We start from the raw sequence: 17,604 nt of genomic DNA, 5'->3' as shown, positions 1-17,604 counted from the left end.
GCCAACTCAATTAGCTATCTAGCCAGAGGGAAAAATGTCCTGTAAAGCCTGCACTTGGAGTAACCTCCTTCACTGCCTCTCCCTGTTTCTGCCAATTACTTTTGATGGGACAGGTGATTTCAAGTTGGTGACTGAAAGGCCTGGCTGCTGCTGGTCTAGGAACACAGCAGATAGGCTGCTGTGAAGAAGTGTTGCCTGTGTTTCCTGCATCACACAGGCAATGCAATTTAGCCCCACTGCCAATTCCAGTCTAAGAGCCAGCAAGAGAGGGAACAGTGAACTCACCCATCTTGAATCAGGTAGTACTTCAGGATCTCATCAATTTTTGAGGTGGGAGTGGCAAAGCAGCTCTCTACCAGTGTCTCTAGTCCGTTGACATGTACCAAGGGTTCAATCCCAAAGTACAAAGAGTCCCGAAGCTTAAGGGTGGGAAGAGCACCCCTGTAGGGTTCATCAAAGTCTTTGTCTTTGAAGATCTCGAGAGTGAAGGGAAAGATGCCCTGGTTGCGGCTCATGATTTCCAAGGGAGAGTTCTTAAGGTTGGGCACATAACCTTCAGAGATGGTGTACCGGCGTGGGAACTCGCAGGTCACCGGGATCAGCAGCTTGCTGGTGCGGACAATGATGTCCCCATTGCTTCCTGGAGTCTGCTTTGGCATGCCAGTCACCAGATTGGTGGCAATGATTTTATCATTTATTACCTGCAGCAAAGAAGGAGTTTAAGGGAAAGGGGAGATCATTGAGAAAGACCTCTCTGAGTTCAGACTAGCAGCTGAGTTTACCTTGTTCCAGAAACTCAGACATAAACTAGCCACTGAATTCATACAGCTTGTGAATTCATACGCTGCAACCAGAATGTAGGTTCCTCCTCACCTATGAAATAAGGGCCTCTGTCAGTTTGCTGTCAAATTTGATGCACTGTACTCCTGCATGAAGCAGAGGAACTTGCTTCCAATTGCAAGCTGTCTCCCGAGATGAGCTCTCTGGTTCCTGACTGGTTGCTGTTCTAAAACCTTGAAATATTATTGGGGGACCAGATTCTATCTCAGCAAGAGGGTGAAGAGTGACACCACTTGCACTTTCTGCACTGGAACGATGGTGAAGCTGCCTCTGTGAAGGATTAGGTGAGCAGAAAGTTGTAGCCATGCTGGCAGATGCACACCTCTAAAGAGGAGATGGAACAAGCTCTCCTACTTTGGGATGTGACCCCAGGTGTAGTCTGAGGCCAGCTGCATGGCAATAAGGAAGCTTCTCTGATGGTACAGCTACGTTTATTCCCCAAATAAACCACAACCAAGTCCCCAAAGCCGAGAGATCCCAAGAGAGAAGACAGCAATAGGTATACATACGTCTACAACAGTGCCACAGGACTTCAAGGAGAAATGGATGTTGACGTGAGTGCCATTGGATACTCCTTTGCATGAAGTGTTTATGAGGGAAAGGTCCAGGCCTCCAACCAGGTCCTTTGGGATGTTCACCTCAATAGAGCTGGACTTGCACAGCACTGGAACTACAAGAAAAGTCCCCAGAATAACCGTCGGCACTACAAATCTTCCAGGGAGCTGGGAAAGGGCTATATCAATTATTATTGGGCAAAAAGGGGGATCATATGCTGTGTTTATGGTTACTATCTTACCATAGTAATCTAACTACCTATATTACATTTCTACTTACAGTACACCAACCTTCTAGGTTACCACTGCCCCATATCCTCCGGGCACAGTGATGCCACAAAAGATGATGAAGATGACTGCTAAACTTGTGGCAGAAACTCAGCTGTGCAGATATGGATATCAAATTCACAACACCCCAAGCAAAGCCATTTTTAAAGACCCTTAATCAGATTTTATATCAAACCCAGAACAGGTCAGAACAATTCCCTAGAGATGCTGAGCTAAAGTGGAAGCACCTCAAAATGCTGCAATAACACTTCTTATATACAATAAACCCCAGCTCTGACAAACAAACCTTTTAGCTCACTCATTCCACTTCCTTCCAAACTTTGAATTTTAATATAGATCTCCATGTGAACTTTTAAAAATTAAAATTCCATTACATAAGAAGCGGGAGAATATGTAGAGATAGGGCAAAATGAAAAAGGAAAGAAGAGGGAATAATCTTCAATTAAAAAAGTAATTGCTATATATATTCCTTGGGTGTATACACATCCATTCAGTTAGGCAGAGGCCAAGTGTAGTTGTGCGTATATTCTGGTTTCTTCCCATCCATAAAAACATCCCCCCCTGCAGAATTTCCATGTATCATTTTAAAATCACATGACAAAACTTTCTGCAAACACACTAGTTACCCAAGTGTTTTCCTAAAATTAATTACAGTCCCAATTCTGACATTCATATCATCTTTCTTCCCTTAATTTTGATCATTAATGGTATGATCCATGATTATGGACCTTGGATACAAGGCACACAGCTAAAACATACCTTTCACCCTCCTTAAGAAAACTCTCCTGTCCCAGCTGAGGTATTTGTAATGGCTATTATGTACCTGCAAGGCATATTTTTTATTAAAAGTTCATCTTTTCAAGGTTATATGCTAAAATGTATGCAGTATGCCTAAGGCAATATGCTCGCATAATGAAATTGCTGGGTTGGAACTGAAAACTATAGAATTACCTTAAATTTTCCTCTATCCACAGTAGAAGACAAGTGGGAATAACTGAGCACATCAAGTAGCAAACCTCACAAGGAGACAAAGGGACTTTAAGAACACAGTGTAATGCAGAGAGATGAACATCCTTTGGAGAGCTGGTTGCCTCAACTTGGATTTAAAGCTTCACTGTTCTAGTGACTTGATAAGAAAATACAATGCTTTTATAAAGGTATAATTCAGGGCAAGATGGTTTGGATCCCAACTGCAGTTCTCCAAAGTTCAGGCCCAATTTGGTTCAGGTTATCTCTGTTTCTAAATGTCTTTGATTGGCATAAAGGGGAAGAAAGAAGAGACACTCATTAAACCTCTGCTCTGGCATTGCAGGAGTTGCCTGCTTGCACTCCACCACCTGGGCACAGAAACAAGTGAATGGAACCTGTGAGCAGACCCACTTTTGATTCCAGCCAACTCATCATTTAGGAAAACAATCTGGGAAACTCCTTATATTAACCATCTTGGGGTAACTGGTAATGTAAATCAAACCACCCTACACATTTGTATACAGAACAGTAATCAATACTGAGAACAGTGTTTCAGTTCTACCAATTTAACAGTGGTGCTGCAAGCAAAGGGACTGCATTCATCAGTGTGATTCACTGATCGGGCCTGATTTTCCCAAGAGAGACTGCCAGGAACATCACAGGGGGAGCTGAAAAGGGGCTGGAAAGGTAGCCCGTGGCTCTATGCAGACATGTTATTCCAGGTGGGGTCCTGACTGCCAGCAATGAGATGCCCAGCAGAAATGAGTTACCCTGGGTGCCAAGAGTAACTAATTTAATTCACAACTTCTTTCATCTATTCAGAGCACTGCACTCTCCTGACTTGCTGTCAGCATTCATCTCTTGCATCCCTGTCCTGGGCTCACCCCAAGATGCAAGCCTCTTGAGAGGCTCACCCAGTCTTCGCCTGTCAAACATTTCAGTTATTCACCCTCATACACCCCAGAGCATCTGTAAGTTGCTCTGAAAGCCTCTGCATTACTGCTTAAAACTCTGCTTTGCACCAATGCCTGCAGTATCCTGATGCTGGTAGGAGGAAGCTTCTGTGACTCATTCTACTGTCTGCTGTTGGCACCATGTTCCTTGTCCAGCCTTTGGTTCCTTCCTTGGCCCTTCAAAGTACAGCTGCTTGGAGCAGAGGTTATCTTTTTGCACAGGCTGCTCAATGGAACAGGCTCTCTGGTGCTAGGGAGCCTTGAACCACTACTAGCAAACGCCAGATCAACTACACCATTGTACCCTGCTTAGCTGAACACAAGGCTTGGGCACAGGAGAGGGGAGAAGGAACGTTTCACTGCCACACTTTGGAAAGAGGTGGGGTACTGGGATGGTCTGCAAAATTCCAAGTATTTCATTGGCTGGTACCTTTGTGGGAACATTGTAGCCAAAACTGTGATTTCCGTGGAGGATTATTAATGTTTGTTCTGAATGCAAAGGCAGTGCAGAGGAGGGTTGATAGGCTGCAGATACAATTGCTTCAGGCAACTGTGCCTGCCCCACACTGTTAATTGTACAACTATAAACCTGATTAGATGCCATAAAAAATTGTGTGGTACAGTTCCAGATACATTCTGTCACATCTTCTCAAAATCGCAAACCACTGCGTGGGGACTTAAGTTCATGAAATGCAAAAGAACAAACAATTTCTCTTTATGAGATGCTGTATCCTGAGCCCCAGCCTGGCACCCAGCAATGCTGCTGCTCTCTTTAGCAGCCCCAGAAGAAGAAGAAACACTGACTGGAAAATGAATGGCCTTTTAACCCTGCTAGGGCTGCTCCAGGGAGTCAGGGATGAAAAGCATTACTCTTTTCTGGCTCTTATCCATCAGTCAGACCTTTAATCAGTAAGTATAATCATGGCCTTTGGAAATCCCCATCTCCTCCTCCCCACCTGGGTCTGCTGGAACAGCACTCCTGAATCCCAAGTGTGAGTGCTCATCCCTGAAAACAGTGCCCTGCGTTTCTAATAAGATTAAAAAGCAGAAATTTCATCAACTAGAACCATGCCAGCCTCTTCTCTAAGGCATGCCTGCCCTGTTGCCCCCCATGAAGTCTCGGTCTGTTCCTCTTGTGTCTGGGCACTTTGTAATGCATTAGGCTACAGAAAGTTGTGAGCATGCCAGGTAACACCAGCACATTGGTATTATCTAAAGCCCAAGTGAATTAGCCTATGACAGGCTTCCTTTTGTTGCATTTTTAGATCCTACCCTGGGCTATGGCCCATGTTGAGCCCATTAGCAAATTCCCATGGAAACATCTGGAAGCAACTGCAAAGGTTATTCATGGGCCCACCAAGGCAGAACACAAGCAGAGAGCTATGAGGTCTGTCTCTACCAGGGCAGTAGTGCACCTTCTCCAGCCTTGTACTGAGCCTAACATGTCTGAGAAGTGGCCAGGCAAGTCAGATGAGTCCCACCAGAGAGTATTACCCATCTTCCACATGCCCACACACCTTTCCTCAACACACAATTTTGACTGAATATCCTTTTGTCAGCGGATCATAGTAGACATCTCTGTAAGACGCCCAGGCTTCTAGATGCTTTCAGCACCTCAGGAGCTCAGCTAGCTGTGGGATTATGAGACCCGGAAGAATCCTGGGTGCAAGTCCTGGACTGTAAAAAGTCGTTGCACGAGGAGCTACAGACCCTCTGCTCAACTCTGAAAGTCCTCAGGATCTTCCCCCTGGTCCTCTGCTCCCTGCACTCACTACTGCAGAGCTAAAGTGACCCCTGGGAGTCTGGATGTAGTTGTAGAGGAAATCTCACTCAGCTCTTGCAAACCAAAACAGGGAACATGTTTATTCTAATTGCATGCTATAGGTGCAAGCGAGTCAGTGAGAAAGACTCCCTGCATACAAGAATGGAGCAAAGTTCGGACAGAAGGTCTCCCAGGGATAGCATTGCCCTTGCCTCTATGCAGCAAAAGCAACAGTCAATTTTCAGATGCTTTCTTGGCTTTTCTAAGGGACAGCAAAACCACCCTGTATCAAAACTAGTACTCTGCTTCAAGCCATAGGAATACTTACTGGAGTGGCTACTAAGATACTTGGGCAAAAAAAGCCTCTCTCATCCCATTCTTGGAAGGGACTGAAACACTTTAGCTGAAACTTTAAAAGCCCAGTTTGAAGCATGAAAAATTCCAGTTCTAATGGCATAAATCTGTTAAAAGCGTACACAGCTGAAGCAGAGCAATACAATGGGAGATGTTAAGCAATCTTACACCTGGGTTGAAGCAATCCCAGGCACAGCTACAGGCTGGGCAGAGAAGAGATTCAGAGCAGCCCTGCCGAGGAGGATTTGGGGGTGTTGGTCGATGAGAAAATAAACATGAGCCGGCTTCAGTGTGTGCTCGCAGCCCAGAAAGCCAACCGTATCCTGGGCTGCATCAAAAGGAGCGTGACCAGCAGGTTGAAGGAGGTGATCCTGCCCCTCTACTCTGCTCTTGTGAGACCTCACCTGGAGTATTGTGTGCAGTTCTGGTGTCCTCAACATAAAAAGGACATGGAAGTGTTGGAACAAGTCCAGAGGAGGGCCACGAGGATGATCAGGGGACTGGAGCACCTCCCGTATAAATATAGGCTGAGAAAGTTGGGGCTGTTCAGCCTGGAGAAGTCTGCATGGAGACCTCATAGCAGCCTTCCAGTATCTGAAGGGGGCCTATAAGGATGCTGGGGAGGGACTCTTCATTAGGGACTGTAGTGACAGGACAAGGAGTAACAGGTTCAAACTTAAACAGTGGAAGTTTAGGTTGGATATAAGGAGGAAGTTCTTTACTGTAAGGGTGGTGAGGCACTAGAATGGGTTGCCCAGGGAAGTTGTTAATGCTGCATCCCTGGCAGTGCTCAAGGCCAGGTTGGACAGAGCCTTGGGTGACATGGTTTAGTGTGAGGTGTCCCTGCCCATGGCAGGGGGGTTGGAACTAGATGATCTTGAGGTCCTTTCCAACCCTAATGATTCTATGATTGTATAATTCTATGAATCTTAACTGTAAGTGAACACTGCCAAAACCACCTGTGATGTAAGAGGCACCCAGCTGGGTTCTGTGTCTCTGCTCTCCTGCCTGGTAAAAAGAACACTATCTCCAGGCTCTCAGTTTTGGATGATCTGTCATTAATGACAGCACTCCATTAACCAAACTGGAAAGGTCAGACTAAGAGAACACAACAAAACCAAGAAGAAAAGTTCCTTCAGACGTACTTCTGGTATTCAGGGGACAGAGGCTGTCGGGGAGATTCTGTTGACCCACCTTGGCAAGTGTGATTGTCTTCTGACAGAATAAGGCCCCTCGGACATTCACATTGGTATCTGTCTTCCACTTCAATACAGGTATGGCTGCAGCCTCCATTGTTATTGTGACAGCCTTCAATTTCTGGAAAAGAAAGAAAAGTCAGCACACACTGCTTCTCAGACAGTTGTGCGGCAGCTACACAGGCCCCCAGTATACTCTCCTGTATGACTAACAAACAGCATGACCAACACAGAGCTCAAAGGCAACAGCACAGCGAGAGCTTTCTTCCAAGCAGATGGGGTGAAAACCTGTTATTAATTGTACAATCTCCTGTGTTTCTCATTTCACCATGAAGTTAACAAGGGATTTTGTGAAAAAGCTTACCAAAATAAATCACATGCTATAACTGGCATACGTAAGGCGGCTGAATAGGCAATCTTCAGCTTGTCTCTAACTTCTAAGACATCCTCTTAAACTAAATTTTATGTTGTTTCTTACTTCAAAAGGGTGGGAGGAAAATTCACTTAAAACTTCTACCATGTGGAACCATGCTCACTCCCTTCGTCACCACCAGAATTAAAGCCCTGAGATTTGCAGGGGAGGTGTCTTGGGGAGAACAGACTCACAGGTAGCCAGCTCCTACTCCCATCAGGAATACGAGAGAGAAGACATTGTGGTTTTTGCCTCTGGGTTTGCCAGCTGTTGTGGAGGTGGGTGTACTGACTTCCTGCATCCTCTCTGTAGGCTGAAGATGAAGCACTGCTTGTAGGAGTTTGTTTAGCAGGAATTTTGACAGTTTGTGACAGATTGACACAAGATCACAGTGTAAGGTCAATTCACCTCCTAATTCTCTCCCATTCTAAAGCGCAGGGGAGAGACAGCAGCACAGCTAATTGGAGGATTTGTCATCTTTTCTGCAGCTGTAGTGGCTAGGAATATGTTTTACATGAAATCTCAGTTCCTCAGAGGACTGCCTCACCTGAACAGAAAAGAGCCTGAAAGGTCAGCCAAACACATTCTCAAGATCCGAAAAACTAAGGCAAGTAAGGCCATTATCAGTTGTTGGCTTTCTCTTATAAAGAAAATAACAGAGTATCACCATTTAAAGAAAACCAAAACCTTCACTGCTTAATATTCCTTTTACCTTTTCAAATGAATACATATTCTCAGTAGAACAATAGTACACATAGTGTAAGAAATCATAAATACAAAATATTTCTTCCTAAGCCTACCATCGGAAATGACTGTATGGTTTTCACTGAAATATAAAGGAAAGAACACAAATCCCATACTCAGCCCTATAGATTACATGAAAAACAACAGCCTGGGCTGTCCATGTGAGTCAAAGTAATGGGTAAAGCATTAGAATGGAAATTTTGAGATACTCTTAACCTTACTAAGCCTCACTAGCTCATATAATCAAGATAAATCTCTTGCATTTATTATTTTTAGCAACAGCTGTGAGGTGGCTCACAAGTAAATCACATACTCTAATGGTTCACAAAGCTCAGGGCACATCCTTCGAAATAAAACTCACCAAGATTGTAAAAATCCTCAGCAGCAGTGTCAAAACTCATGAAAAGCACCATCCTTCTTACAGAAGGAGAAGTTAAATGATACATCAAAAGGTCTTAAAATACAACTTTAAGAACAGCAGAAACAAACAAGCTTCTAAGCACAGACTACTCCAGCCCTGTTAGAGAAGTGCAGTGCTCAGGAATAAAGACTGCCACATAGCACAGCAGGGTTTACATGACACCCCACAGGTTCAGTGCTGGATGCGGAAGGGACAAAGCCCACAGATCACTTTTGGCCCCAACCAACCTAACAAGTATACTTAAGGAGCACTCTGCACAGCAGCTCCCCAGGGAAGTGTCATTATCTGGATGAGTGATGTTTATTAATAGAGCTCGGAGAGGCAATTTTCAGAGAAGTGAAATGAAATATGCTTTGTTATCAAAGAGAGGGAAAAGAGAGACAAAAACTGCAGCTTGGAGCCATTTGTCAATGAACTACAAAGAAGGCTGGAGTGCAGCCCAAAAATACATCGGCAATCCCTGTCTCTCTGCACCATGGATGCCTGCCACACACCAGCTAATATATGTTTGCATGCAGACTGCAGATATATTCAGTTCTGGCGATCAGGTAGCTCAGAAGTGAGGCACATATGTAAGCTATTATTTTTGTCTAAGGCCCCACAGTATCTGTGAACATACGACACAGCAGCTTTGCCTATGAGGGGGCACAGTGCTCTTCACAGCTGACCACAGAAAACACCAGGCACACATCATTTTTTCCTAGGTTTTCCTATTTCTGCTCAAAGATGTCTGTACATTGTTAACGGCAAAGGATGAAACCTACAATCTGGTCTTGAAGTCCCTGCTAAGCTATCAAGCTCATCAAGGGTTTTCAGCCTGGCTGTGCCACTGCTGGGATGTAACTGTAGCAGTTGCACACAGCAAAGCCCACAACTACTTACAAACATCAAACAAAACACATCCCTATTCTCAAATCTAGCTTCTGTCTAAAGACTGGCACCCCCTCTTCTCAGTCTGTACTCTAGGAGGTTAAGTGATTCTACTGTTGTCTAATGTCATGATAGTTACCCCATAGCTAATGCTAGCTGTCAAAAACCAGCAATGCTAAAGCTGCCCCTGCACAACTCTCATACAAATGTACAGAGAAAAATCCCAACATCTCCAGCAATAACTAGCTCTGTCTGGACAACCAAACTTTAAGATTCACTGCTGCCTCTCCCCTCCCAGAGACACATACAAGCAAACCCTAACAGAAATGCACAAGACAGAGAAAACAACAAGGAGACTTCTCTCTGCTTGATTAGAAGGTTATTTCAGTAACAACACCACTGGGAAGAACAGAAGTGACGGGAGTGACATTTAATCCCAGCTTCAAACAGCTACAGAGAACTAGCGTTGCAAGTGAAGGGGAATGATTTCTATTGTTTCCAGCAGACTATGATAGCTAAAACCTCACCTTCACAGGTTTTCCCATCACTTCCCAGCGTGCGCCCGATCCCACACTCACAGCGGTAGGAGTTTTTCAGGTTAACACAGAATTCACTGCAGCCTCCATTGTTCTGCTCACATTCATTTTCATCTGAAAAAAAGAAACCAGTGTCATAACATACCCCTGGGTAAACACAGCTGGCAAAAAGGGGCTGTTACATGGGAGTGCTGGTCAGACCATGGACTGGCTTTTCTGGCCTCATAATCTGGATCTTGGCCATATAGGTGGTCAATCCCACTAAAATGCTAAAGAGCACTGCCTACTGACAGTAGCAGAGTGTTATGCTATGCTGTGTCTATGTCAGGAACTAAGCAGACTGGGAGGGAAACATGACATGCACAGAGCAGCCATTTTGGAGTGAAGATGGGCACAGTCCCACTGGGAAACTTCCAAACTGGTTCCACATACTGGGGAGTTTGTGTTTGCACTTATCTTGTCATCCTAGATTATTCTCCACTCACAAAGACAATAGAATAGAGCTAACATGACTTCACTGCATTGTAAAACTAGGCGATTATGAGAACAGGTCAAAAATAAACCCTATTTCTGTATCACACCTGCTACTGCCACGAGTGGCCAACTATCCTACAGCAATTTTAAATGATTCACCCCTTTTTCAACAGAGACACAAGAATGAAAACCAACTGTGAACATATAAACAAAGCTGAAATCAAACCAACACATTTTAATGAACCCCATGAAACTTTCCAAAGAAAAGCCAGGTCATGAGAAATTTCATCATTTTGCCCTCTTGCCACAGCTCTGGCTGCTCTCTGCACCGGGCAGCTCAGGTGTTCTTGCAGAACAGAACGGTCAACTTGCCGTGGCGAGACCTAACTTGGGCACTGGTGCCTCACAGACCATCACAGCCATTAGCTGCTTAGCCTGCAGATAAGCAAAGAGCTTCCACAGAGCTATGGCTCCTACCTCTCCAGTTCACAAGAAAGAGAAGCGCCTGAGCTGACATCCTGTTTTCTGGAGAAAGGCTGCAGAACAACCTTTTGATAGGCCTGCACTGAGTTTTTATAACCTATAGCAATATACCCATGTATACTGTGTCACGTTTCTGCGCTGGCTGCATTCAGCTCTACAGTAGAGCCCTCTAAGGCGTTGAGGGTATTTGTTGAAATAAACCCACAGCAGATGCTTTTGAATCTCTTGGTAAAGCTCTGAAAACCTCCTTATTTTCTGTTTTAAAGGCTAAAGTTTCTGTATGTCTCTCTGCTTCTTTTTTCTGAAAGTACTTTGCTCTCCAAGGTTCTCATTCTTTAACCTGATTTCACATGAGGTTTCACTAAAACAGCTTAGAAGTTACCATTTATCAGATGTTGGAAGCTTTAAAACCAAGAAAAAAGAAAAATACCATTTAAGGGACAGGTCAGAGATGAGCTCTCTTAGGTGTAAGTGGTCCCACACATACACAGTACTCGCAGCCTGCAGCTAGTGGTGTTGTCTCCTTCCACAACTAATGTGAATTGAGTATTTTTAGCCAATAAAATGGCTGGTACCCTGGCTTGGGAGGCAGAAAGCACATCCCGGACACGCACACAGATAGGGTCCCTTTTCACACATGTGACAGGCTCCACATTTTCACTTCTAACAATAAAACTAAAGCTGTCTGAAAAAACAGAGTGAAGAATGAAAGGGAAATTGGCAAGGACATAGAGATGGTGTTAGAAGGCCCTAGAGGTTGGCTTGGTCAAGGGCTGTAACCATCAATTCACCTTGCTGGTCCTCCCAAGTCCTACAATGCAACAGAATGGTGTATCCATGACATCACGGACCCATGGCAGAAAGTCCAAGACCTAATCTAACCTCTAACTAAGCTTGCAAATGAAAATATAACTCAGGATCAGCAGTTCTACTGTGGGATTCAAAACATACAATGTATTGGAGAGGTCAACCTAGCACAGGGAGGTTCACAGACAATGCACAACAGAAAGTCATTATAAAGATGAATGAGCCATACAACAAGAGAGGGTGCAGGTAGGTAAACTAGTGCGATTATTACAACTAAGGTGTTGGGCCATCTGATTATCGTGAAGAGAAGCAGCAGTGCAGAAATCCTGCTTGCCCTGGCCATGTGTGGATGAAGGCAGCTGCAGCACAGGCTCAAGACTCCTACATGCTTCCCTACTGGAGGAAATCCTTTCCTGTGAGCCTGCCACAGATTTGAGTGCTGGTGCTTGTCAAGGGCACTTCTGTGACTGGAACTCATACAGAAGCAGCCAATAAATGCTTTTAATTAGCTGAGAGCTAACTCAGCCACTCAGCTGCAGAGATGTGGAGCAGCTTAACAAAAACCCTTCTGAAGAATCAGTGTGAGCAAGTATAAATCTGCAGCAAGGCCAGGCTGCTCTACTCACAAATTTTAATGACTGTGACCCCTACCCTGACGCCCACAGACATGAGGAATCCAAAGAAAGAAACTAACTACGCCTGCTTTGTCAGCTGCAGTCTGTATGGAAGAAAGTGACCTACCACACAGCCTCCTGGACTAATTCTGCTTTCAACCTCTTAATCAAATCAAGACACAAGGACAAAGATGAGACCTTACTTTCTGTGAACACTAGCACCCCATTCTCCCTCTGTGTCACCTCTTCCTGTCCATTGGTGCGGCTCTGCAGCAATCCAACAGTCCCTTATATTGCCTCACAGACCATCTTCTTAAGACCTCACAGTCCAGGTGCTCTCCTCCCAGCACCACACACACAACCACAGCTGTCCTCTCCTCAAAGGTTCATGGGGATTACTTCACAAATCCCTCAAGCCCACATTCCCAACACTGCTCTCACAGCCATCCACCTTCCTCCTGCTCATGCTAGTCTCTGCCACTGCAGCCACCAAATGCCAGCCCCTCAAATACCACCTCGTCATGCTGCCTAAAACCACTTTGGCTCTCCTCAAGCCCCAGGCCCTGGGCAATGCCCCACAAGAGCACTAAAAGTATGTTGAAGCTTTCACTAGCCCTTTGCCAGCCAGTGAAACTTTTCTTGGAGGAAAGAGACATTCAACAGGGTGGGAGAAAGGAAGTCTCTAATGACAGACTGCACAACTGTTCCTGAATACCAATGAGACTGTACTGTGATCTTGCAGAGACTCTACTACTGTCAGTGAAGCTGCTGCCTTCAGCAGCTGAGCCATGCAGAAAGCAAATGTAGCCTGTGTAGCTCCAGGGGCACCAGAATGCATTCAGTCAATGGATGTTGTATCTCACCCTGCAGAGAGAAATTGGGAACAATTTACAGAATCAAAGACCTGTTCTAGGCAGCAAGAGGAGAAAACTCCTCCAGAATACTTTTCCTTTTTTGTACTGCTTTGTAGGACAATGGACTGAAATGTGAGCAATGAAACAAAGGAGAAAGAAAGCACCAGTAACTGGCACGAGTTGCTTCCACCCTTACCAAGACATGTCTGTCCATCAGGTCCTAGTGTCGTCCCAAGGGAACACGCGCAGTCACTGGTGTCCAGGCAGGAGCCCTGGCAATCCACCACATCACAGATGTCATAAAAATCTAGGGCATGACAAGAATGTTGTCAGCACAAACCACTGAGCATGCACAAAAATACTGTACTAGCACTGACAACTTCAAGCCCTGTTTCTAGTCCATCAGTTATAGACCTAGCCCACATTAGGAAAGCTGAACCACTGAAGCTGATAAGAAACAATTTAGTTTAATTACTGTAAGTCAGAGATGCAAATGTTGGCTTTGGTAGCATGCCAACACAAACCACAGGGTCCACAGAGAACATTAAATCACTGCAGCCAGGCCAGCCATGGAAGATTTCTGCTAGCTGAGTAAAGGTTAGAATTCACAGAGGTGAAGTTGCCCGATCGATCTCGCATAGACAGGCCACCAACTGCACTGCACCACCCGACACACTTTAGGGTGAGAAAGCCAGAAACCAGTCACAGCACCTCTCTCAGGTATATGGATGCTCACTACCTCTCCTGCATCACGGGGATCAAGGGGTTTCAGAAAAGCAATCTCAGCAGTTACTTACGGCCACAGTATGCATGGAAACAAACGCTAGGCCTGATTAAGTGATATACGTAGTACCCGCCCGGACACGCCTTGACGTCAATCGTGGTATTCCAAAGGCAGCAGTTGCCATTGAAGCTGGCACAAGCCTGGCGTGGGACAATGCCATCTGACTCTCGCGGGTGGCTGCCATTAAGCCAGATGGGAGCGTGGGTGCCACAGTGGTTCTCTGGGATGCAGAAGGTAGGCATAGCATCGCCAGCCATGCCGGTGAAGCGATACCACTCCCCGTCAATTTGACTGTCGCATGTCGGCTGGCCGTGGGAACCATTTATCTGATGATCTGTGTTCCTCCAGGGCTCATTCAGGCTGATGTAGGCAGAGCAGGGATCCAGGGCTGAGACATGCAGCAAGAGACAAGAGAGAACATCTGGTAGATATCAAATCAAGTTGATGACTGATAATTGCAAGGAATTTCTTGCAATTTCTTTTTCTATTCCTGACTTTACAGAATCATTGTGATAGATAAAGATCCCCAGGGACAAACAGTGATACCAGCTAGCTAATTGCCTCATGGAAAATTCTGACAGGTCGGCTTAAAAGTCTTGGAAGCATAAGTAAATTAACAGAGCTCTTACAACATTATGCAACAGTCTGACTTGCTGTTTAGCTGCTGTAGATTATGACAGGGGAAAAAAGAAGAAAAAAGGAAAATCTGGGGTTCAGGTAGTGATTTTACCACAGGCAATACATGCTGGGAGCACTGGATCTAGCCTAGGACATCCACCTTTTCTTCAAATACTAACTGAACATCTGCGAGCCCCTTCTCAAGTCACGGTTAACTGTCCCACATGCCTTGGAGAAAAGGACCAGACTTCAAGCAGATTATGCAACCTCTCTCAAAATCCATCCATACCTGGTGTCTGCCGTCACTGTTGAGTTACCATAACCACAAGGCAGAGATCACCATGCAAAGCATCAGTTAAAATGTGAAATGCAAGATATGTAAGAGGAATGCTACATTTAAGGTGTGCAGAACAAAAATATTTCAGTTATTAGACCCCTATATAATTGTAAAACATCTCTAAGCATATTTTGTCAGCTCCTACTCGTTTCAGGGTACAATTTTAAACAGCTAGTATAAGAACTGTTCTCCTAGGTCGCAATGAAGTTGATCTACAGCTCAGCGAGTTGTCTCTAACCCAGAGTGTCTGCTTAGGGAAGTGAGGTAGAAGAAAGACACCCTGCTCCATTTACCTAGGTTTCTGCTCTCCACTGTCTCTCCTATAGCTATGTACATATATCTTGAGGTGAGTAGAAAGAGCTGTAGCTCAAAACCATGCACTCTGTAAAATTCTGCTGGGGCAAGAGAGAGAGGTGGCAGCTCCCTGTATTTAAAGATCCACTTAGATATGCCTTGGTTTCCTCCAGAAACCATTCCCCGCTTCCCTCTCTGTCAAAGACTAACCACCTCTATGATTCACAGTGTCTGTTGTGGATTTGTGTGACATTGCAGCCTTCCTGCATCTGAAACAGCATCCCCATATCTTTTTTTATTATTAAAATCTAGAGAGCATAAACATCTGAATCAGGACCTTCTGAGGAGCAAAATATTCAACTCTTTACACAGACATGTTCCTCATAAGCCCACAAACCCTCCTAACCTTTACCAGAGACAAGATGTTTGTGAGTGAAGTGTGTTTGAGAGGGAAAAATATGAACACATGGACCTCTTGACATATGCATGTCTGTTCATGAAGTGCTCAAGGAGTGTTTTAAGAGGCCTTTCTGAACCTTCAGCAAACAATTAAAACATAAGAATACCACACGGTGAAAAAAAAAACCCAAAGAACTGAAGTATTCATTACATTTTCAGTCTTCTCCTGATTAACTCGATTTGGCAGCTGCCTCAATATTAGTCCAGAGGTTTCATTTTCACTTACATTTAATATCTGATTAAGCACTACTTATCCCTGACTATTTCCTATTAAGCAAAATGAATGCTAATCCTGTCTTAAGGAAAACTGATTACAATTTCCTAGAATTAGGCTAATAAACCCAATCATTCTGATTAAATGCACCTCAGACTGGAATACCCTCTACTTTCTACATCACTTTTAAAGTACTAAATTTGCTTTCTCCATTTTGTTTAAACGATAGGGTGATGCAAATGGGTGGAGAGGAGACACTATTGTTTCCCTTAGAATGCTCTAGAGGCAGACAAACCTTGGTTCATCATTTTTTGCTTCACTGACTTTTAAGTGGGAACTACGTGTGCTTCAGAGAACGCACTTCAAGTCATCCTTATTCAGCTGCATCTCCTGTAAGGATCTGTCCCACTGACATGCTACCTTGTGCCTTCTCACAAATGTAATACCTCTTTTGTCAAACATCCTTACACCTTCCTCAGCCACAGGCACATTTTGTTTGGCCTCCAAACCAGCCTAAAAGGCAGAAGCAGTTGCCATAGTCATGTGAGTGCTGCAGAGCTGCAAGCTGGCACAGAGCGTGCAGATCTGGGTTACAAAGGGAATCGCTGGTGCCATAATTCACAAGCTAGGAGAAGCAGATTCACTCCCACCACAAGCAGCCTGTTTCTCCTGAGCAGCAGAGGAGGGAAATGCAGCAGAAAATCTCTGATGAGATTCATCAGGTAATCCCTCATGAGTTCTCTCCATCTGCCTTTCCTCGTCTCCCCTTAGCCACAGACAGCAGCAGCTCTGATGAATCCCATCCTCCAAAAGCTTGCTTGACTTCTTGCAACAGGAAAGAATAGGTCCTGCCTTTTCTCTGCACACAACTAAACAGAACTTCCTCTGGGCTTCCCTCAGTGTAACTCCCTCGGTTTCCACAAGGTGATTTGGCATGGCCTTATGGTGAGCCACTGACTAAGATTAAAACATTTTTGTTTTGTTAAAAGCCAAATGAGGTGAAGTGAGAAATGCCCTGTCAGCTTCCCAGCTGGGCAGCACCAAAAATACACACACACTCATTAGCTTTCATACAGTATAATTAACTTTATGAAATATCCTTTGTAGACAGACTCTAAAAACACTCATTTAGGGAGATCACATTGTCTCCTAAACATTCAGAAGACAATTTTAAGACAAAATCCACTGAGATGTATAGAGGGAGCCGGAAGAAGGCATTTCAGAGGAACGGGGTAGCATACCCTCACATATTTTATTTCTCTGAAAGCTGCAGGCAGGAGCAAAGGGGACACAAACAAGCAGAAAAAGCAGACAGTGCTCTTTTGAACACTTGATCCTTAGGGCCACTCTCAGACTGCCAGCACTGCTCGAAGCCACGCTCCCTGCAGACACCAAGCAGTCTTTGGCAGCAGTTTACTGAAAACTAACTCGAGCTCTTAAGAAAAAATCTGCAGAAATATAGAAGCAATCAACCTCTCATCTCTTCTCCCGAAACAACAAAAGCGTGGGCGTTTCGCACAAGACATGTAACTATCTCCAGCTCCCTGTTTTTCATTTTTCTTGGCCCAATTTTTTCCTCTCCAACACTTCTTGCGTGGCTTGAGCAATTCAGCTTGACAAGCATTAGCTATGAAGTAAAGTTTTTCAATTTGTACTCTTGATGATATCATTAGTTTTCTAGCTGACATGCTAGCATATATATTGGATGACAAATCAATCTAGCAAGCATTTGTAAGTCCACCATTCTGCAGAGAGATTAATCCTGTG

The 17,604-nt window shown here is 44.6% G+C and overlaps 1 protein-coding gene across 2 annotated transcripts in view; it reads right to left on the bottom strand.

Annotated features, from left to right (window-relative positions):
• OIT3 (oncoprotein induced transcript 3) overlaps positions 1-17,604 on the bottom strand; it is a 29,537-nt gene that overhangs the window by 5,911 nt on the left and 6,022 nt on the right. For both annotated transcript variants that reach the window (XM_065671074.1, XM_065671075.1), the window contains exons 3-8: positions 13,929-14,303; positions 13,328-13,438; positions 9,891-10,013; positions 6,915-7,037; positions 1,350-1,510; positions 286-701 (exon numbers count right to left, since the gene is read on the bottom strand). In XM_065671074.1, the coding sequence (XP_065527146.1) occupies positions 286-701; positions 1,350-1,510; positions 6,915-7,037; positions 9,891-10,013; positions 13,328-13,438; positions 13,929-14,303 (1,309 nt within the window). The remainder of the gene's footprint in view (positions 1-285; positions 702-1,349; positions 1,511-6,914; positions 7,038-9,890; positions 10,014-13,327; positions 13,439-13,928; positions 14,304-17,604) is intronic.

Source organism: Lathamus discolor, chromosome 3 (assembly GCF_037157495.1).
Source record: "Lathamus discolor isolate bLatDis1 chromosome 3, bLatDis1.hap1, whole genome shotgun sequence".
In the NCBI taxonomy this organism is placed as follows: Eukaryota; Metazoa; Chordata; class Aves; order Psittaciformes; family Psittacidae; genus Lathamus; species Lathamus discolor.
This window is presented reverse-complemented; position numbering and strand designations above follow the sequence as displayed.